Source organism: Chondrus crispus, genomic scaffold, assembly GCF_000350225.1.
Source record: "Chondrus crispus Stackhouse genomic scaffold, scaffold_36, whole genome shotgun sequence".
In the NCBI taxonomy this organism is placed as follows: Eukaryota; Rhodophyta; class Florideophyceae; order Gigartinales; family Gigartinaceae; genus Chondrus; species Chondrus crispus.
The window spans coordinates 359,555-381,431 of record NW_005179265.1 but is presented as its reverse complement, the minus strand read 5'-3'; the positions used below and the strand labels follow the sequence as shown (position 1 = coordinate 381,431).

At 56.6% G+C, this 21,877-nt stretch overlaps 5 protein-coding genes; 2 read left to right on the top strand and 3 right to left on the bottom strand.

Annotated features, from left to right (window-relative positions):
- Window positions 1-13,076: 13,076 nt before the first annotated feature.
- On the bottom strand, window positions 13,077-14,837 carry CHC_T00006122001 (hypothetical protein). XM_005718125.1 is given in 4 exon segments: window positions 13,077-13,478; window positions 13,479-13,904; window positions 14,026-14,494; window positions 14,749-14,837. 3 exon segments carry the CDS (start codon window positions 14,835-14,837, stop codon window positions 13,479-13,481), a joined length of 984 nt encoding a protein of 327 aa, XP_005718182.1. The 3' UTR covers window positions 13,077-13,478.
- A 1-nt stretch (window position 14,838) lies between these two features.
- On the top strand, window positions 14,839-15,641 carry CHC_T00006121001 (hypothetical protein). XM_005718124.1 is given in 2 exon segments: window positions 14,839-15,558; window positions 15,559-15,641. The coding sequence occupies 1 exon segment, from the start codon at window positions 14,839-14,841 to the stop codon at window positions 15,556-15,558; it is 720 nt and encodes a 239-aa protein (XP_005718181.1). The 3' UTR covers window positions 15,559-15,641.
- A 6-nt stretch (window positions 15,642-15,647) lies between these two features.
- On the bottom strand, window positions 15,648-16,307 carry CHC_T00006120001 (hypothetical protein). The gene has a single exon (XM_005718123.1). It carries the CDS (start codon window positions 16,305-16,307, stop codon window positions 15,648-15,650), a length of 660 nt encoding a protein of 219 aa, XP_005718180.1.
- A 1,424-nt stretch (window positions 16,308-17,731) lies between these two features.
- Window positions 17,732-19,373, top strand: CHC_T00006119001 (hypothetical protein). XM_005718122.1 is given in 2 exon segments: window positions 17,732-19,024; window positions 19,025-19,373. 1 exon segment carries the CDS (start codon window positions 17,732-17,734, stop codon window positions 19,022-19,024), a length of 1,293 nt encoding a protein of 430 aa, XP_005718179.1. The 3' UTR covers window positions 19,025-19,373.
- An 18-nt stretch (window positions 19,374-19,391) lies between these two features.
- CHC_T00006118001 (hypothetical protein) lies at window positions 19,392-20,918 on the bottom strand. The gene has a single exon (XM_005718121.1). It carries the CDS (start codon window positions 20,916-20,918, stop codon window positions 19,392-19,394), a length of 1,527 nt encoding a protein of 508 aa, XP_005718178.1.
- Between the last annotated feature and the right edge of the window lie 959 nt (window positions 20,919-21,877).

The following is a 21,877-nucleotide window of genomic DNA, read 5'->3' as shown; positions in this document are numbered from 1 at the left end:
ACCACTACGCCCACCGTCGGGGCGGACCCTACTACCTGCTTCCTCTGCAGGAGACCCCACCGACGCCTACGTCGTGCAATCGTTAACCGGGCACGGGCCGGGAGATGACGGGCTCCCCCTGTTTCGCGTACGTTGGTACGGGTACAGCGACGCCGAGTCGACTTGGGAGCCCGCCCGTCATATCGACTACAACACGGTCGCGCGATACTGCCGGAAAAAGCGGATACCAATACCCGACCGCGCACTATGGGCTCATCCCGACAGCGTCGGACTCGAGAATTAAGCGGGTTGGAGCGCGGCCCGGTACCTCCCTGAGGAGGTACGAGGGCCAACTGTACGGCCCCATGGAAACGCGCGACGCGTCGGCGCGAACCGCCTCCGGGGCCCCTCCGCTAGCCAGCCACGGCCGCCCACCTGTTACATTTGATTTTTCGAGTTTTCGGATTTTTTCGAGGTGGGTTTATTTTCGCAAATTTTCGGGAAGTACCCCTGCCGGACGAGGACGGACCACCGACCCGTCCCGTCGGTTTTTGTTGGCAGTGTCTCCTCCCCCGCCGTACAGCGGGTATCTCCCCGCCCCCCGCGCGGGGACGGCAGCCGCGCGCGCTCCGGCGCGAACACCCCTGTGGACCCCCCCTCACGACGGAGCTGCCACCTTCCGCGGCGCAGAGGTCTCCCCGCGACGCCCGGCATGGTGCCACACCCCGCGCTCTCACGGTCCTCCACCCCTCCGCAGGGAGAAATTCCTCGCGTCGAGACGAGCTCCTGCCGGCGTCGGGCGGGATCACCGCCCCCCCCCCGCCAGAGCACAGAAGACTTGCTCCTCGACGAAGAAGTGGCGTACAACGCGCCGGTAGCGCGTATGGCCCCTTCCCGCCATAGGGCTGGGAGGGAGATAGCGTAGCTATCCCAGATAGCATGGACCTCCCCGCCGCCGAAGGGCAACGTCCCCTGCGGACCGCCGGGGTCGGGGCGCGCAACAGCGAATGGACGCCCTCGGCTCGCTGAAAGGGGGGGACACCGCGCCCCCCCTCTTCCGCTCGACGGACGGTGGTACCGCCCACGACCTCCGCGACTCCCCTAATGGTGCGCCAATGGCCGACGACCCGCCTTCGCGGGTCGCCGTGTCGTCGCTCTGCGCTTAGTCGCGTCCCCTCATCGTCCAACTCGTTCCCTGACGTACCAACCCCCTTGTCTACAGCATCAGAAAATCTACAACCGACCTCCGAGTCGTCCAACCCCTCCCCAGCGTAGGCCGGTACTATGCCTCGGACCGCACGCGGACCCACCAGTACGGCTCGCGGAACAAGCTACAGAGTCAGAAGGCCCTACCGCCTTCGCGTCGTTTGTTCCCTCGGCTCATCCGAGAACGGCTCCCCGTCCAGCAATGACGCCGACGGACACCTTACCACCGCAGTGAGCGGTGACTCCTACTACCGACCTTCGCGTCGTTTATTTCCTCGGATTATCCGAGGACGGCTCCCCGTCCAGCAATGACGCCGACGGACGCCTTACCCCCGCAGTGAGCGGAGACCTCGACTACCGACCTTGGCGTCGTTTATTTCCTCGGACTATCCGAGAACTGCTCCCCGTACAGCGAGGGCGCTGACGGGCAATCTCCCCAGCAGCGAGCTGTGACGTCCACCTTCGACCTCGCGTCTGCCGACCCTCGCCATCGACGAGCCCCCATCTCCTCGGCTCACCGGTCGAGGGAATCCTCCGATCTCACGGGTCGCTTTCCTCCCCGGGGGCCACGTCCCCTACCGGCGACGAGGACGCCTCGCGCACGACCACCTCGGACGTCTCCCCGGCGACCTCGCGAGTTCCCGTCGTCTCCTCCGCGAGCAGACGATACAACTGAGCTCGCCACGGCGGGGTATTCAACCATCTACGCAGTTCCGCGTCTGTCATCGTCGCTGTATCGCGTCTCTCCACCCCCCTCGGGCGAGGGCCTCAGTACCCTTCACGAACGCGACTCCGCGACGCCGGACGCGCCGACCCTCGCCCTCTCGTTCGGCGACCCGGACTCCTCCAGAACGTCCTCCTCCGCCGCCACCTTCGGTGACCCCTTCCCCTCCCCTCAGAAATTCCGGTTGGTCCAGGCGGAGCGTTCCGCTCTCGAGGCGGACCCAGTTGCCACGGTCCGGGCGCCCCGCGTCATGCTGTCTCCCAGGGGAGTAGTGCCTGCTCCGGGGGTTGTCAAAATGATGGCCCTGGGCGTAAGGGACGCGCAACCAGTCGATGTCCCCGTGGAGGGTTAGGAGGACCTGTAACTGTCGCTGTGCTTCGGCGCTACCCAGGATGCCCGTCAAGTCCAGTCGGTGCAACCACTCCACGACCATGGTCGGGAGGATAAACAACCGTCCCTCGTGGGCGTACGTCAAGAACCGCCCCGTAACTAAGGCGAGCCACTCGCTGAGGAAGACCATCCAGCGTGCGGACTGAGGGTCTTCCATGAGGCTCAGTCCAAAGTACACCACGCACGGGGGAATTTCCGCAATGAAGTCCGCAGGGACTTCATACTGCGCAAACCACGCCGGTATCTCAGGATACCGCGTGTTCAGCACCGTCCGCTCGAATGTCTTTACCTCCACCCCTTCGTATGCGACGAACACCCCCGTCCGATTGCGCATGCGTCGCTCAAACTTGAGCTTGGTATGCATCGCGGGGTCGCACCTCCGATCTGGGGATCGAGGGTAATTCTCTGGCAACAGAAGTTGGTCCCAGGCCATCATGGCCACCGAGGGTTCCTCCTCCCGGATGCGGAGATCATCAAAAATTCGTTTCAGATTCGCAACGTACCCCCGGTCCCCATCCGCCCGATACGCCCAGGTGTCCAGGTCCCAAGCCCGAGGGACGAGCCTGCTGCAGGGGGTACGGCGTATACGTTGCCGAATTAATTCCACGAAGGCCACACGGGCCTCCGTGTTCACCCGTCTGAATTCCGGACGTAACAGAGCCGGCTCCACGACCAGACGGTGTGTGAAGTCGCGAGAGCCGACGGCCGCCACGCTCAAACCCCCAGGGAGCTCCCCAGTGGACGTCGCGTACGCACGGATCAATTCCGCGTCGCGCAAACCCTCCGGCGCCATGAAAGGAGCTCGCTCAAAGAGTAGCGCATCGTCGTACAAGTTCCGACCCCATAAGTCCCGGTGACGGGGCCACAGATCGCCCTGAGAAGACGAAACCCCTCCGAAGGAGTACCCCGGTGCGTGCATCTCGCTCGCGTCGAGGTACAGTACGGAATTGGGTCGAAGGTCCGCTCTCCGAAGTCAGAATCCCGGTCGTGTCAAGGGGGACGGGTTGCTACAGCGTACCTCACGCGTCGTGCGCTCCGCGGGCGCACCGGAGTCTGATGGTTCCACGAGAAGAAGCGTGAGTCGTCGCCGCGGTCCGGTGACCGCTGGCCCATCCTCAGAGACGCGCGGCCCCCTATACGCTCCCGCCATCTACGTTCCGCCTCCGGTCCTGGCTGCCGGGGGATCGGGAAATTCCGCGACGGTACGCGGACCGCCAGTATTAGGGTTCGCGGGGACCGTCTGGATTAAGGGGGAGTTTTATGGGACATACGTACCGCCCCGACTCACGGCCTCTGTGCGGGGACATCTGCCCCCGGTCGGGACACCTGTCCACGTAGAGCCAACCCTAGCTCGAGTAGCTCCTACCCTCGGGTCGGGCTGACCAAGCTCACCCCGCACGCTCGTAACGACGCACCTCCGGCTCGAGGTGTCGCACCGCGCGCGTGAACGCGAGGAAAGGAGCGTGCGCGAAACGTCGCGCTCGCGAATAAGAAGACCGGTGGATGGGCTTATGTCGCGCTCACAACCCGGGCCAGTACGCACGCGCAAGGGGCGTGCTCGTGCGCAGGACAAAGCGCGTGCACGGGGGCGCGCTCAGGACGCGACTACAAGAACGTGGGTGAACCGCCGCGGTCGTGAGCGAGGAATCACGTGCGCCCAGGGCGTGCTACGACACGCCGAGGGAATCGCGGGACAACGCCGCGCGCGTCGGCATGGGCAAGTGCGCGGGTACGAAGCTCAGGTCCGTGGCACGAAGACGTGACCACCGGCGATCCAGTGGATGCCAGAATTAGCGTTCCCGAGGACGCTCTACTCAAAGAGGGGGGCTATGTAGTGCACTGACACCCCTCATCTTCTCATTCGAGACACTTGTCCCCGGCCAGCGCGGCTCCCCCCTCCGGTGCACACGTGTACCCCACGCCTCGTGTAACCGGGCGCCAAGGCCCCTGTGTCCAGGTGTCATTCCCCACGTGTAAGGGTTGTCATACCTCCCCAAGAGGAGTTTCTCCGGCCACCGCCGCCGTCATTTTAATTTAGTATTTTTAGTTTAATTAATTATAGCTCCGACGTCGGCTAGTATATAGCCGACGTCCGACCCTAAGTAAAACGGTACGAAGCTTTGGGTCTACAACTCGGGTTTCTGGAACGGAGTCGTAGCCTCGCGTCGGTCCCCGTCCCACGACGGTACCCTGCGAGCCATCTACGTCCCGATTCCCTCCTGTCTCTACCGCGCGCGTCGTCCCGCCCCGCCCGGCTCTCCGCGCGACAGCTGTCCCTACCGCTCCGCCCCTCCTGGGCTCTGTTTTCCCACTTTTTCCCTTACTTTCCCTGCTGCGCTTCGCGCCCGGCCCCGTGGCGGTCCCTTACAGGTAGTCTCCCGATAACCCCCTACACGCACCCCCCGAACGCGCGCGCTCTGCCAGAGGGGGATCCCACCCTTCCCCCTCAGTGCACGACAACGCGCGCGGTCAGCTCTTCCAACGACGTGTGGAACTCGGAATTTTGCAACTCAAGTTGCTTCTGCACGAGGCCTAGTTCGGCCTCGAGATTTTTCTTCGCTTCTTCGCGAATTTTGCTGCTCATCTTCTCCAACTTCTCGTCGAGGTCAGTCTTGTCGGCGGCTATCCCCGGAGGGGATTCTTGATATCCGGGGTCCGTGGCCGTATTGGCCTGGCTCCGGGTGCGAGGACCCCTCGGGATCCTCGACGCTCGTGCCGATCCGCTTCTACTCGCCCCGGGACCGACGTCCCCGGGTGCGCTTGTTGACATCGCTCGTACGAGCGGACCTACGCAGCAAAAAAGTTACAATCAAAAATAAAATAAAAAATGAGTCCGTTACCCAGACCAACTTCCTTGTCGTAGACAAAACAATTTCTAGGTCGGGAGACCACTTTTGTAGTGCAATGCGCCTGTCAGGCAGAGACCAAGGTCCGACGGTCCAACACAAACAACAGCAACAAAAACAACAACTGCCAACGGCACAGCGCTATGGAGTGTTCGAAGCTCCCTGTCCTCTTTAAGCGGGTTTGCGGCCCGCAGTAGCTCGGATCCCTGATAAGGGGGGGCAAAGAGAAGGGCCCATCCCGGGATCGGTAAATGGTGGTAGAGACTTGTAAAGGCAACTGCTCGACGAGTTCGGAGGGGTGTTTAGGTAAACCTGGTCCGATGGGTCGTAAATCCAATGCTCGAAGAGCGCCTTGTACACCTTATACCCTTGATAAGGTCTTCGACGGGGACGTCACAACGTAGCCCGTCGGGAAAGAAGAAAACGTAGCAGCGCTACACCGTCGTACTGCCCGATGGCAAAGTACCAACAACGGATCGGTCGCAACCAGATTCCGATGGAACTAACACTGAGAAAAGCACCACTGGTGCACCAACACAGAAGCCCGATGGCAAATGACGTCACGTTGCGGATCGCAATCCTACAAGGTGGGACCAACTCAAGATTAAGAGAAATTAGGATAGGGAAGTAAAGGAAAATTGATAAGGAAAAAGGGGACCCCCGAGCGCAAAGGATAAAGTAATCTGTAGTTAAAGGGAATGTCTTGTAAAAGACGGACTTCAACCAAGGCGATATCAGACTCTGGCAACTCGGGTTACCTTTACTGACTTCGTCGTCAGAGGGCTATGGTATATATCGCCCCGCCGGAGCCACTACAGTAGCTCGCGGCGTTAGATCCTAGATCTAATCTAATGTCAGCAAAATTAATGCCAACTAATTAACTAAATAAAATAAAATAATTAAAAATTAAAACTGTGCAATTATTCACACGTGTGTCCCCCAACCCGGACTACTTTTCATATCCAAATATTTTCCTTTCTTTTCACCCCCCTTTTCAGGTGCGTATTGCACTACACCGTTCTCTCGCCTCAGACGGCGAGGGACGCCTACGAAGAGCAATTGCACGCGCGCCCACGCCCTCGCCACGGACGGCGAGGGGCGCGAAGGAAGAGAAGCAGCACGGACGCTCGCGGCCTCGTCTCGAACGGCGAGGGACGCCGACGAGAAGACGAATGCCGGGGGGTGTGCCCTCGCCGCCGACGGCGAGGGGCACCAAGGAACGGAGCCTTCGTCGCGCGCTCGCGCCCTCGCCTCAAACGGCGAGAGATCCTAACAAGAAGACGACTTCCGCCCGCTGCGCCCTCGCCTCGGCTGGCGCGGGGGCTGACAAGAAGACGACTTCTGCGCGACGCGCCCTCGCCGCCGACGGCGAGGTGCATCAAGGAAGACGAATACGGCGCGCTTTGCCCTCGCTACGAACGGCGAGGGATGCCAAGTAGAAGAGCATCCGCCGCGCGCGCGCCCTCGCGAAGGACGGCGAGGGGCGCGGACGAAGAATATCGTCACGCGTGCCCGTGCCCTCGCCTCGAACGGCGAGGGACGCCTACGAAAAGCAACTGCACGCGCGCCCGCGCCCTCGCCACGGACGGCAAGGGGCGCCAAGTAAGAGGAGCAGCACGGACGCTCGCGGCCTCGTCTCGAACGGCGAGGGACGCCGACGAGAACACGAACGCCGCACGCCGCGCGCCGGCGCCCCCGCCACGGACGGCGAGGGGCACGGAGGAAGAGCAACGGCACGCGCACCGTCGCCGCCGACAGCGAGGGACACCAAGGACGCCGGGGTGCGCCTCGTGCGCACCAAGTGCGACGCGAGCGCGGCCGAAGGCGCTCAGCTGCGCGCCGGCGTCGAGGAGCTGGAGGCCGCTGTGGAGCAGCTCGTCGCGCTTTGAACCACCCAGGTCGCAGAGCTGGCCGGAAAATAGCACGAGCACGCGCATGAGGCCGCGAAGAAGCCGGAGGACGCGGAGGCCGAGGCCGAGCACATCAAGGTCGTGATGGTGAAGTAACACTGGCTGGCGCTGCGGTACAAGCCGCCGCTGAGCTTCACCGCCACGATGTACGTCACCGATGTGGACGTGGACGCGCTCCAGAGCGTGTGCCCGGGGGATTCCAGGGTGAAACAGGTGGCGCTGTGCTGCGTGTCGAGGTGCGGCGCGCCACAGATTATGCACGGCGAGAAGTTTGTGCGACGGAGTCGTTCTCGGGCGTCAGCTCGGTGTCATCGAACAACCTGTCCCACACTTGCGCTCTTTCCACCGCATCCTCCGCCGCCGACGAAGGCAACGTGACGTTCGTGGAAGGCCGGATCGAAGACACCGTTCGATGACAAGGCGTCGCTGCAGTCGGACAACGACTGGGAGCACGCGCACGACAAGGGCTGGGGGAGGTGGTGCGGCAAGACCGGGCTCACGCCGGCGTCGAGTGAGCGGGCTGTACCCGGACACCACGTTCGAGGACGTGTACCTCCCCCAAAACCGGCGTGCACTCGGTCGATATCGTCGGCGACGGGACACTGCTACTGCACCTGCTCGAAGGCCACGGCAGTATCAAGCTCTACTTCGTGCTCCCCCGCATGCAGATAGAGGACGATGAGGGCAGCGCGCGCGGTCGTGTGAGGGGATGGCGGCGCCGCGGTGGAGGCGAAAGGTAGGTCGAGTACGCTCACGGGAATCCAAGCGAGGGTTCGGGGTGGACACAATTACCTGGAGGCCCCGCTACAAGTAGGGTGACCGCGGACGTTCACTCTTGAGGAGAGGGCCGTGTAGTATAACCCCCTCCCGTGGAACTAGATTTAGATTAGATCACACACGTGTGCCCCACGTGTATCATACGTGTACCACACGTGTACTGTCAGCCCCGATGACCGACAGTACCGGGGCGCAGGACGACCGGCGCTGACTACAGTAGCTCTACAGTACAGTCTTTACTGTACTGTAGTATGATAGACTAACTTGTACATTAAATAATAGGGCAGGCCGGCGGCGGAGGGGAACGACAAGCACGAGCTTGTCCAGAACCCACGCCTCTGGTCAAGCTCGCCCCGCTTATTCTAGAACCGGTTCCCACTAGCCCGTATCTAGTTAGGAGCCGAGCGGGCAGGGGACGTGCGAGCACGCGAGCGAGCCTAGATCCGCCTCCGCCCGTCAGCGCTGGTACGTCACCCAGCGCTGCGCCGGGGCGTCGAGGCGTAGATCGGCCTGCGCGTGCGCGCGTCGCCGACCGTACCCGCTCTACCACCGCTACCCGGGCTCGCCCGGTTCCGTTAGCTGGGGTTGCTTCCCTTCTCCGGTCAGGGTCTAGCAGGACTGTGCATACACCCCCTCGACGTTGGGGTGTTTATGCTACAGGGAAGGCTGGCAGGACTACGAAGTCCGCCGCAACAAGTTCGCCCGCCTCGACCCTCCACATCGGGGAGGATGAGTGGCATGCCGTCCCTGTCCTCATTACGCAAGGAGGAGGTCCCGTGGGGGGACGACCCCCCTCACCAATGTCGACCGGAACGACATCGAGTTACGCGACCGCCTTCGCGGCCACTCCAAGAGTGGCAAGGGGTACGGACCCCCGGGTCGCAGAGCTCGACATCTCGAGTCGAGATGCAGGAGCCGAAGCCCCTCGCGTACCCTTCCTCACCGATGAGGAGGCACGTCACGCGGCGACCTTCGCCTCAACGGATGGCAGGGCGTACGTGCGCTGGCTATGCCGTACGTACGGACACGCCATGTACGCGTGCCCGTTCCTGTCGCCGGAACAACGGATGTTCACGGCGTACAGGAACTACCGCTACCAGATGGAGACGCGCCCCGGTGCGCGTAATCTCCTCCGGCAAGCGGCCGGCGAGGGCCGTCTCCCGCGTCAAGGTTTCCCGAACCGATCGGGTTGGATTGCTAGGAAGGCGCCCCGGGGAGGCCGGTACCGTCGTAACGAAGTCGATCGTCGGGATCGACCCGCCTACCGGCACGCGGACACAAGGTGCCCCCGACAAGGAGAAAGAGGGGACCGAGACCGTTCTCGGTTACCCCAACAGGTACAAAATGCGATAATGTACCTGCAAGACTGGGTAGAAGATCCGTACCCTCTACCCACGGAGGGTCACGAAGGAGAGCCGACTCGCTTCGTCCCCCATATCCTGCGACGACCGGACGCCGCTGGTCAAGGCCTGGAAGTACCCGAGTACTTCGCCAAGGCCGCCGAGCCGCAGTGGGGGAATCGTCCCGACCCACGCGGCCGGCTACCCGAAGAAGACCTGGCCGTCGATAGCCAGGAGGTTAGCTCCGGTAGCACGGGTAGGTCGAAAAAAGGGTAAAGACGGTTACGTACACGCGGTCGCGTGAGCCGTTTTTTCCCCACGAACTAGACCCGATCCAGCGTGCTCGCCAAGGACACGGGGGGTATTGTCCGATAATACATCCCCCGCTTCCGGAGGCGGGCACGGGAGCTCCTGTAATGCCGATACAGAAGGGAGCGCACGTCGAGGCCTCCGAAGGCCCGACGTTAGGAGGACAGGACACCAGGACAGCCGACGTCCCGGTGAGGCGTAACGATGGCGACGGAGGCAACGACGACCGAAAAGATTCGGTCGACCCCCTGACTCCCGCGAGCCCAAGGTCGACGGAGAAGGGTCCGTGTCGTACGGACTCGAATAATCCGAGGGGCGTCACTGATCCGCGGACGCCCCAAGAAAGGGGGAGAAGGAAACGCAAGCGGGACCAGCACCGAAATCGAAGGCCCCAGCGGAACGACCTCACCGATAAGGCCGCCCCGAAGGTTGTCAACGGCGACATTTGCCTTATGACGTCGAAGATTTACAACGTCCTCGGCTCGATAGCCACAGAGGGAAATGCATATAAACCCCGCACGATCGCCTTTGATACGTGCTAGGGGTATAATCTGGTGAGGAAGGCCGAACTTCCCCCCGATTGGACGCATTACGTCCTGCACGACGCACCTCTGCCACGATTTATTCCGGGTCAACCGCTCTCGAGCAAAGTTAAAACAGAACCGATTTCCTAACTCCCAAAAATCTCGACAACAGTCCTACAGTCCCTTTCGTAGCAGTCTCAGTACTCAAACCGTGTGAATCGGCTGGCCACCTACTAGTCCAACACGACAACCCCTTGGCTGGTGAGGGGGTGTGCACTGGACCCCCAGTGATTGTGCTGGAGTGCCTCAACACGGCAACAGAAAATGCGAGTAGTTGCGAGCGCAGAGCCTGGAAGTGGGAGGCAAAGACGACGGTTGGTGTGTAGCACGGCCACAGCAGGCGTTGGCTTCGGTAGTAGCGGTGGCGGCACGACGGCGGGGTAGCAGCGGCGTGGCTCGGGGGGCGCAGCGGAGGCGTAAGCTAGGCAAAAGCAAGACCCGTAAGCAGCGGCGCAGCGGCTGGGAAGCAGCAGCGGCGGCGGGTGGCGGCGAGGCGGCGGCGGCGCACCAACGAGAGCCCTGTGCGGCAGGGCGGCGGCTTGCAAATAGCAGCACCGTCAGTGCGGGGCGGCGGAGTGGCAGCGTAGGGCCGGCAGCAGTGAGAGGAGTGCGCGGAGGCACGGCGGTTTGCTGAGTAGCAGCGGCCGACGCGCGGCGCCGCAGTGGCGGCGTACACGTCGTCGCAGCGGCGACGTAGAACCGACAGCAGGAAGAGCCGTGATCAGCGGCGCGTCGGGTTGGGAGAGGCTGTGGCGACGGCGCAATAGCGGCGCAGCAACGGCGTATGGCCGGCAGCAGCGAGAGGCGTGCGCGGCGGCGGGGCAGCTTGTGAGAGGCAGCAGCGTCGGCGCGACCGCGGCGCAGCAGCGGCGCGAACCAGGTAGAATGAAGGCCTGTAGGCGGCGGCTTGCTGTTGGAGCAGCGGCGGCGGTGGGGCGGAGGAGCAGTGACGCGCGGCAGCATGAACAAGGGCGCGGCAGGAGAGCGTTGAGAAGCGAGCGGCGACGAAAACGGCGAGTCAGCGGTAACAGACCTGTGGCTAGTGATCGGTGGCGAGCAATCGATAAGCGAGCTGCGAAGGAGCTCCGAGCGAGCGGCGAAGTGCCGCCAGCCAGCCTCGTGCGGAGCGGCGAGCGAGCGGTGTCAAGAGCAGTCAGCGAGCGGCGAGGAACACACGAGCTGGGGGGATGGAGATACGCGAGGTGCCCCGAAAGAGTCGTGGCGGATCGCCGCCTGGCCAATGGAATGGTCTAACAAAAACGTAAGGGAAAAACGCGATTGATCAATGTGGGAATTGTCCCAGAAAAAGTTAAAGGAAGTATACTTCCTTTAACTTTTTCTGGGACATTAATAAACTGTTTAAACTATAGTTTAAACAGTTTATTAATGTCTAGAAGAGCCTACGACCGGCTCTTCAAACCCAACCGAACCTCCGGGTAATCGGAGCGCTGTTCGTGAAGGATTCTGCGTAGACACGTCTGTTCAAATCTGCCTCCGAGCAGACCCACGCGCTAGTCCCATGGGACTGTCCGTTATATACTAATTTACTGTAACCCTAAACAAGGCAAGTTATTTCCTCACCGTGTGACCCATTCACGTGGTGTGGTATATGTGGCATTCGAAGAAGCGACTAGAGCAGCGCCAAACGGAAGCCAGAATAACTGTATCTCGGGAAAGGTCTGAATGTTCTTCCCAAGCCTCTGATTGTCTGGAGGAAAATTCCGCGTCTCAGCGTCGCGGTGCAGCACGGAAACGAGGTTCCAGTAACTCAGAAAGGCAAAGGACGAGGTCTGTGAGAAGGCAGTTGTCATTAGAGCTATGAATGAGTAGTTAGAATAGCCCTGTATGTACGGTATACCGTACATAACGCAATTTACTGACATCATCGTGGTCCGGAAGTAGCAATTTTTTGAGCGATGTAAAAGGGGGTTGTAATTGTTCAACTTCGCTGAAACTTGGTAGACGCACTCTCCGGGCCGTTGGGTGTCTGACTTGCACCTGCAAAACCAACCACTCTCTACGTGATTGGTTTGGCAGGTGCAAATCAACGGACGTACTTTCGATGCCCCAAAGTTAATGTACGGTGTACCGTTGTAGGAACCGTATTTGTCATACCGGAAATAAATTGCATGTGGCAAGGACTCCCTTCGTACTAATATCAGGTGGATCGAGATCTGGTCGTGGCAAAGTATTCAGCATTAGCTGGCGTGTTTCGGTCTGCTTCACCCCCTGCCCGGTCTCTTTTCTTAGTCTACCCTCTGCAATCCGGTCCTTATATACCTCTTCGCACCTCTGCCTCTATCTATGTCGATGCGCTTTCCTTACAAGCTGCTTCTGCAATTGTCCCGACTTTGCATGCGCCTGTGCCGTTTTGCATTCATTCATGTGTGGATATCAATTCACTCCCACCGTCCTGCACTTTGTCTTTTGTCAATTGAGTTATGTCCTTTGGTGTGCTGCACCCTGCATTGACCTCATCTTTGGTCTCAGTGTCATCGTCTGTAGCGTCCGTGCATACGGATATTCCCTGCGTAATCATATGCAAACGCAGTTTGCTGTTCTCATCTCTGTGTACTCTTCATGTTCATTATTCTCGTCCGCGTCTCTTCGTCGCGCTGTGACTCCTCGGGTATCAAATATCTGCGTTCAACATCAACGGACCTTCCCGAACGGTTGCGACGTCCGACGGCGGTATGCGTTCTGTGCTCTTGCGAGTAATATCACTTTCATAATCAACGTATGCGTACGTGTTCCATCTGTACGTATTATTTCATTAAATACTTCCATATGTCGTGACGTGGGTCGATTCACAACCGTACATTAAAACATCACATTAGGGATATGAGAGACATTATGATAGAAATTTTCACAAGGACGAAGCGTACTATAGATACAGTATTTGGTTCTCACCGGTGGCACTGTTCTTTTTGAGATACTGTATCAAATTACCAAATAACCAAGCCACCAAATTCCCACCAGCCAATTGAGTTCTAGAAAAAACGTGCCAAGTGTTGTTGTTTGGTCATTTGATCACCTACCGGTGGTGATGCGCTTAGCCCAAAATTTTACTTTTAAACAGGCCAGTTTGCCACCACCCACACTTATTCGACGACCGAACAGTATAAATACACCACTGCTCCGCCCGGCGGTCTCCTGCTCTTCCTCTTTTCGGCTCGAATGATTCTTCTGGGTTTTTAACAGCATGATGATCGGGAAGAGGACGAGAACACCAATGTGTCTATCAGTCAACGCGTCCGCCCTCAGAAGCTTGCTTTTGCAAGAATGGGCCGCATGTATCCCTCTGAACGTTACCAACCCTTAAGATGACTTCGGCAATTGAAGCATCTTTGCCTCATGAAATTTCTAGATTGGCACTACTGCCGCAGATCTTTTACGGAAGTCTGAGGTTATTCTTAAACAAAGTCAGGTGCGAGGTGCTCGTAGTTGTGTTTCTTTAGCAAAGACGCTGATCGCTTAGTAGACATCAATAGCCACCTGAGGTACAGCTTGTTCACTTGCTCGTCATCAATGTCCGGGACAATAACTCCCTTTTCCCGCAGATGAAAGAGAGTCATGGCACAAGTTACAGAAATGTTAAAGCTCTGCGAGAAGCCGGACATGGGTATATACACTTTAACGTCCGCCTCATTGCGTAATGCCCAGCTGAGACCTCTTTCCTCATTGCCAAACATGACGCATATCTTCTCGAAACTCCCGAAGTCAACGTCAGATATTGGTACAGCATCGTCGTCCAAGCATGTTGCAACTACGGTGAATCCCTTTTCTTTCAACGCTGTAGTTGCATCGAGGCAATGTCGATATTTTTCCACTATCATCCACTTCGCAAACACCATTTGATAATCGTAGGTCTCGATAATTGTCAGGACTACGAACTTCACGGCAGTGCGCGTTGCAAATAGAACGATCCGAGAGGGACCGCAAAAGTTTGGAACAACATACCTTCTCTGCATTCATAGTGATACCTCCAGACACTTTGAAGGGTTCATAAGACTCCACCGCATGCGCAGTAAGGACACCAAAACCCTCCATTGTCCTCAGACACGCCGAGCCATTCGCCGGGTCATGGAGGTTTTCAAACAAGCACTGCACCCGCTTACTTCGCGCTGACAACACTTCTTCAACACGTTTGAGTCGAGAGGGCTTTATGACGCTTCGGAGTATTTCGAGTAGCTTTGTCTCTCGAACTCGCGTGCCATAAAGGCCAGTTGGTCCCCAGGAGCCATCATCGTTCTTTCTGATAGATGGTTGCTTCGCTTTTGGGACATGGGGGTGTAGCGAGCCGTTAATCTTCGCCCTCGGTAAGATTGCCTGGCTCTCTCCGTTCGAGGAGAGCGAGTCCTCATCGCCCATGTTTCCTTGACTTGCGTGACGGGTGAGGACGCTTCGGAAAGTGCTTGCAACGGAATTTCTACGCAGTCGAAAACAAGGTTGGCCTAATCGTATCATGACGCGGACAGTGAGGATAAATGGAAATCATGACTGACGAATTCTGCGCAATATTTTTCTGAATGTGTTCGTTTTGACTACCCCATCGACAGGCCCAACGCACATTCCGTTGCTGGACGAGTTTCTCTCTGCACGCCCTTTCGAATTTTCAACAAACCCGCAAAGTTACAAAAGCTGTACATCACCCGCGGAACGCTCTCCTCCTCTCCACCTCACCTGGCTGTCAACACATACCCCGCTCCGTACCTTTGACCTATATCGGAAGGACATTGCCATTTCCGGGTTTGTAACCAAGCGCCCAGCATCATGGCTCCCGCTGTCATCATCGCCCCTTCAATTCTATCGTCAGACTTTGCGAGATTAGCAGACGAGGCCGTCCGAATGGAAAAATGTGGGACAGAATATTTGCATGTCGATTGCATGGACGGCCACTTTGTACCAAATCTAACTATCGGACCACCCGTAGTGAAGTCACTACGGAACCACACCCCGTTGTTTCTGGACTGCCATCTCATGGTCTCCAACCCCGGGCAATGGGTTGAAGAACTTGCTGCTGCTGGAGCGAACGGGGTGACGTTCCATATTGAGTGCTTTTGTGAAGCACCGTACGATAAAGATGAACCGGGGCCATACGTTGGGCTACAATCGAGATCAGAAATCGAAGGAGCACGCGCTTTGGCAAAAAAAATTAGAGCGCTCGACATGAAGACGGGCATCGCTCTACGACCCCGGACTCCGTTGTCGGCAGTGAAACATTTACTCGATGAAGGTTTAATTGACATTCTGCTAGCAATGACCGTAGAGCCAGGGTTTGGTGGGCAGAAGTTTATGGAGAGCGTTTTGGACAAGGTCGCAGAGGCGCGGAACCTTTATCCCGACCTCGCCATTGAAGTAGACGGGGGGATATCACCAAAGACCGTGGCCAAGGCTGTGAAAGCGGGGGCGAACGTTTTGGTGGCGGGATCGGCGATATTTGGCGCCGAGAACGCGAAAGAAGTTATCGATACGTTGCGGCGGGGCGGGTGATACTGGAGACTGCACCACGTAATGTGGGTAATGAGCTGTATCATTTTGTTACAATAAATGTTTATAGTTATTTTGTTTGGGTATACAGGTCACTTATGTTGATGAATAGCTGCGCGGAGCTTGGCTGCGGAAGCACCGCGCAAAAGCTCTCTTCGTTCGCCGTCCTTGAAGAGGATGAATGTGGGGATGCTTGATATAGACATCTTCGCGGCAACGTCTTGTGAGACGTCTACATCGACGGTGAGAAACATGACATCTGTCATCTCTGCAGCCATCGCTTTATACAATGGGGCAATGGCGCGACATGGTCCACACCACTTTGCCGAGAAATCAGCGACGACAAGCTGGCCTTCAGAGGCTCCCTCAAGCGCAGCATCGAATGCGGTGCTCCCATTAACGACCTTAACCTGCTCGTCCTCGTCCTCGCGGAAGAGAGGGACTCCGCCGAAGGGTCTCTCGAAGTCGTTGCAGTACGGCTCTTTCAATAAATGTATCCTAAACAATGGGTGGGTATTCAAGCGATAAGCCACGTAGGCAGCGTACACAGCGAAGACCGGGCGAATCCCAGACCAGAGATGAAGCCAAGCGGCAGCGATTCCGAGGGCTGGGAATTCCGATGCGAAGTAGCTCGCAATCTTCTTGTCATGTTCGTGGACAGTGATCGATTCTTGGCTTTCGACGGAACCATCCGGTTTGTGGATGGATGGCATCGGAATGGGAGTCTCGTCCGGGCGACGAAGAATGGACATGAAGGTGAAGACCAAGGCTGCCAAAAGACTGAGTATGGTGACGATGAAGAGGAAGAGGGCAGCGACATTGTTTGAGAATGAGGCGGCGCATAGGAGACCGAAAATACCAGCGCGCAATACTTTCAGGAAAGGCTCAAGAACGTTTTGAAAAAACCACTCTCGGCGCGCAGAAGACGCGGTATTGGGGGAGGGCGCAGTGGCGGCAGGCTTGTCTTTTGTCTTTCGCCTTTGGGGTGATCGTTGCGGCTGGCGACGACGAAGTTGTCCTGAAGTAGACATTCTCGACAATCAAGGAATGCAAGTTAATCACCGCGCAGGGAGTGATGAGAAAAGAATGGTCGTGGCCTCCTCGGGGCCTGCACTGCAACGCAACGCAAAATGGCCAACGGTAGGAGAGGGATGAGATTTTTTTGCCAATGAGGTCGAATTACTGTATTCTTACGCAAGCAGAAGCACTATGTTGCAAGAATCTGCTACGTGTGCTGTGTACTCCTCAAGTTGTGCAAGAGCATAACAATTTCACAAAAACATCAATCATATTACAATATTTTGCCCATTTTTTGTAGGTCGGAGTTTTGTCGAAATAAAAAAAGACAAAAACAGAACAGAGTTGTTTTCAGAGACGAAAAATAAAAATGTAAGCCACCACCGAGATTTGAACTCGAGACCTCTTGATTACTAGTCAAGCGCTCTACCAACTGAGCTATAGCGGCTGATGATGGGTGGCTGGTTTCGGTAGTATTTATACCTCGTTAACTCCCATGCTGAATAAATCTAAAATTCAAGATTTTTTAAAAAAAGTTTGAACCTTCTAATTTTCGCAAGACACGACTTCTGGAATAAATCAGCTTCCCGATGTGGTCCACAGCAGACAGATGGATTCCCGCGCGTGTGCCACCGCAAGCGGCCGGCGAGTCACACACGCTCACACTCCAGCGCTCACACTCCAGCGCTCTCCAGCCAAGGTGAGATCCGGAAACCGCATCGTGAAATAGCATTTGATAGGAAGAAATAAATTAAAATGCCATGCGTGGGATTTGGACGCAACATGTGGACACGTTGCGGATCAGACGCTGTGCAAGTCTTCGTTGTACCGTAGGCTTGAACAAAGCTGAAGCCCTGGAAGACCCTCCTCGCCAGCTCACTAAAACCGCCCATTTTCCCCAAAAAAATGAACAGCTTCAAAGTACCCAACGGAAGCCGCGTCCTGCGTGTCCAGCCACGCCTTGCTCTCTCCACGCTTGAACCCGGAGTGCTGTCCAGTCCTTTCGACGCTTACCCAACCTGTACTCTCCGCGCCTTCCTTTTACTCCCTTTTTAACCTCCACCCTACCCGCCTACCCTCCGCCCCATCCTCCGCCTCGCCCATCCCCCCGGCTTCAGACGTTGCCACACACGTCCCTCTACCAGGTGCCAGCCGAAAGATGGCGGGCGCGTCTGGCAGCGGTGTCCCCTCTCCTACAGTATTGCGTAAGGTCGGAGCCCCAGCCCCACGCCCCGCTTCTTTGCCAAACTCTGGCGTACTCCGCATTCAACATGAGTTGCATACGCTCATCCGGGAACCCGTCGAGTTCATCTACGTCCATGCTGATGAATCAGACGTCACAAAGATCACTGCCCTCATCATCGGCCCTTTGGAGACACCCTATGCTGGCGGCTTCTTTCGCTTCGACATTAGGGTCGGTCCAGAGTACCCCATGAACCCACCAAAAGTAATACTCCAGACTACGGATGGCGGCCGTGTTAGGTTTAATCCCAACCTATATGCAGACGGAAAGGTCTGTCTTTCCATTCTGGGCACCTGGGCGGGACCAGCTTGGTCCTCCGCGGAGAGTTTGTCCTCCGTGCTTTTGTCTATTCAGTCTCTCATGTGTGAGGAACCATACCACAACGAGCCGGGTTACGAGACTATGGGTGACGACGACATTAAGTCAGCTTACAATGATTATATCAGATATGAGACCCTCCGCGTCTCCGTCCTTAGCACTCTCAAGCACGCGGCACACGCACGTCATTTCCCTGACGTCCTCGAACGCCAGTTCCTCCTTTGGCACGAGATGTATATGAATATTGCCAACGACTTGCGTGAGCGGAGGGACGGTTCGCAATACAAGGACGCCTTTTCAAACAGGCGCGGTACATTTGATATGAAGAATATCATCCATTCCTTAGAAACCATGAAAAAGACTATCATGGAGCGTATGGACACGCTTGACAAGCCCCCAACCGTGTTGGGCTCGGTATCCGAAAGCGATAAAACAAGTCTCAGCTACGCTGCCGACCGACTCCGTGACGACTATCGAAACCTCACGAGATCACCTTCACCAGGGGGAAGCGCAAGCCCTAGAGATGTCGATAATCCGTTTCTGTGGGATGCCACCATTCTGGGGCCCGAAAACACTTCGTATGAGGGTGGCTTTTTCACTCTGGAGATTCGATTCTCGCACCATCATCCATACCGCCCGCCGTTTGCCCGCTTCACGTCACCTATGTTTCATCCCAACATCACCACCGACGGCATCCCTGCTCTCGACCTCATCCAAACTAGATGGACCCCGAATACTCGCGTGTCCACCATTTTGGATAAACTGCAAGGATTACTGGCAGAGCCATCGGACACCCTCAACCCAGTTAACGTGCAGGCTACCAGTATGTACCGACTCAACCGTCGCGAGTTTAAGAGGAGAGCGCGGCGGCTGGCTCAAGACGGTTGCTAAAGAGAGGTTTCTATAGTGAAGCTTGAGTATCGGAGTTAATGAAGTTCTCCGACACCTCTCCAAATACTAGGCACGTTGTCTATACTTGCACACGAAGACCACCCCCACACGTCACACCCGTAGTTAGATCATTTGTTGTAGAGGTGTATGAGATGTATATGTACAGTACGGCATTTACGTTGGCTCCCAAGGCGGTTGACATTATGAAGTCACAGATGAATTCTGCCGCGGTACTCTACGGAACATTCCTTTACGACCCTTTCGCTTCATCAAACAACCGTGAGCACTCCCTGGCATGCTGTCACAATCTCTTTCCTTTTCTTTAATACACTCCATGCTAAGCTTGAAACGAATTGTGCAGCAAAATCTACCGCTTCCCTTTCCGAGCCCGCCTTACTTGATTTGGGTTTCGCTTCCCATATCCAACAACAACTGGTCTGTCGTGAGGGTTAAATCGTGCCCCAGCATTATAAAAGTTGCTCGGATCAAGGACATCAACATTCAGCCTCTCTCGTTGTTTTTCTATCCGCTTCTGCTTCACGGGATCTATCTGATCCTCGGTCAATATGAGATCTGTGTTGTGTCGCCCACCTCGTGGCAATGGGATAGGATACTTAGTTCCCCTGAGAATAGCCTTCTTCTTGGGGTTCAAAAAGACACGCGCAACGCCCTTCTTATTCACCTTGAACGCAACGCGGTGAAGCGTCGCGTTACCGCACTTCTCGCAAAACTTGCGGTGCAATTCGCGAGTAACACTAGAACATGATTGGCAGCGTAAAGCAAATCTTCTAATCTGACGGATTGTGCGACGTCCATCAACTGAGAGTAACTTCAGACCCATTTGAAGCATCGTATTCTGCATAGCAAAGTCAGTTGTGACACAGGCGACGCGCATTCGATCCTCTTTAGTCATCTCCTCTTCACCTCCGTCACGGGCGAGATGCTCTTCGACGTTCTCTTCGTTGATCCATCCAACGCCGTCGTCATCTGATATTTCCTCTTCCAAGCCGGAGCTGACCTGCCCTATTCTGCTGTCATCTTCAGCATGTGTGAGTCCTGCGTCCTGAACTGCCTCCTCCGCAACATGAAACTCGGAAGATACCCCGGGTGGAGAGACCTCGCTTGCCTCGGTTGCAGCCAGTTGTCCATCCACCCGCCTATTCTCTGGTTTGGAGACTGAAAGGGCCTGACCTTCTGCTTCAGTCGCCAGCCCCAGGACTTTCTCCTTGCTGTCATCATTCACATTAAACACAAGCTCTGTAGCAGCGCTTACTGTATCGACCTGCGGCTTTTCCACTTGCGCGCGCTTCCTGTTTCTGCTCTTCCTCTTCTTCGCCTTTTTCGGCTGCTCCGGTTTGGCAGTCGAGACCGTAGTCCAGCCGTCCTTTTCCGCCTCTTCCTTCTCCCTCCTTTCCCTCCCATCCGCTTCCCATCTGTCAACTTCCTCAAACCCGACCCCCGGGGCCGTTCTAATCTCCCCTACGACAGGAGCTTGGGCAACTTGCTTCAAGTACTTGGTACCGTTCCTCTCGACGTCCAGCATCCACGTAAGCGCTAGGACTCTCAAATCGGCCGCAGACAAGACGCTGTAATCGCCCGCATTCTTCGCGGCTTGCACGACGGCGGCAACTGCCTCGCGCGAGGGGACGCGCTGCTCGACGCAACCCAGACGGTCGAGAGCCTGCAGGCGGGCGCGCGCTCGGGCATCGCGCACTTCAGAGGCGACGTCGGGCGTTATGTAGAAGGTGACTCGCTCGTCAACGGGAAGTAGAGGGAGAGGGTCGTTGGTGTTGGGGTCGGTTAGACTGGCCAGGGCGTAAAGAGTATCAGTGCCGGCAATTAGAGCACCAGTATCGAGCACTACCCAGCGGGAAGGGGCTAATTCGCTCGGCATTGTACGCCAGGGAGATGGAAAACCGGAGCCGTTGATGGGAGTGAACAGGCATCAACGTCGTGGGGGAGCACAGTGGTGTTTCCTCTCACGGTAGGATGGCCACCGGCCGACGCAGGGAGTTTGTGCAAGACCACGGTATATTATGATCTTTTGGTACAGTATGTACTGTACCGCGCACAGTAGCAAGTTAAGTTATGACTTTGTCGTGGAGTTGTACAGCGAGGACAACGCTAGCCCTAAGCGGCCTACAGTTGGTGTATTACGCTTGATAAAATTCTGCAACTGTTCTGCAAATGTACTGTAATGAAAGAGGTATGATACATTGCAGAATTCTGCAACGTTTTGGATCAGAAAATGATTTAGTGCATTCATTGGCAATTGAAAGGTGAACCTGGACAAGGGGGCTTTTCGGTTGGAACGCAGGACAACTCAGCAGAAAGTAGAAAACAAGTGGACCATTTCAGCCGTACAAATCCAAGTCAGGATGACTTGGCGACAAGTCAGCGCCAAGCCACACGCCATGATTTGGGGAATGATTCTTCATTCGCGTAATGAAACTTGGCAAAACAAGAATCAGCACCAAATCACACTATGACTTGGGAATGATTCTTCATTCGCGTAATGAAACTTGGCAGAAAAAAAGAATCAGCACCAAGTCACACGCCATGGTTTGGCACCCTCACTATGACTTGGAAATGATTCTTCCTTCGCGTAATGGAACTTGGCAGAAATGAAATTTGGCCACTGTCCGAAAACAGGGCTGTATAAGAGAGGCACGTCAAAACTCTCTCACCACTCTTCTCTCTTCCTCAAGTCGTCGCTTGTTCTCGTTTCACAACTCAACAAGCTCCGGACGGATCATCGTCACGGCTGGCTCTCAACAACTTGCGCATTTTGCCTAATGCTGAAGAAAACCAATCTTCGTTCGGATCGGCAGGCATCTCTGGCCCAGAACCAAC

Coding starts and splice junctions, on each gene's coding strand:
- CHC_T00006118001 (XM_005718121.1), bottom strand. CDS start 20,918: ATGCCGAGCGAATTAGCCCCTTCCCGCTGGGTAGTGCTCGATACTGGT.
- CHC_T00006119001 (XM_005718122.1), top strand. CDS start 17,732: ATGGCGGGCGCGTCTGGCAGCGGTGTCCCCTCTCCTACAGTATTGCGT.
- CHC_T00006122001 (XM_005718125.1), bottom strand. CDS start 14,837: ATGCTGGGCGCTTGGTTACAAACCCGGAAATGGCAATGTCCTTCCGAT. Junction 14,495..14,748: donor GGGTATGTGTTGACAGCCAG/GTGAGGTGGAGA, acceptor TCGACTGCGTAG/AAATTCCGTTGCAAGCACTT. Junction 13,905..14,025: donor TCACTATGAATGCAGAGAAG/GTATGTTGTTCC, acceptor GTGTTTGCGAAG/TGGATGATAGTGGAAAAATA.
- CHC_T00006121001 (XM_005718124.1), top strand. CDS start 14,839: ATGGCTCCCGCTGTCATCATCGCCCCTTCAATTCTATCGTCAGACTTT.
- CHC_T00006120001 (XM_005718123.1), bottom strand. CDS start 16,307: ATGTCCATTCTTCGTCGCCCGGACGAGACTCCCATTCCGATGCCATCC.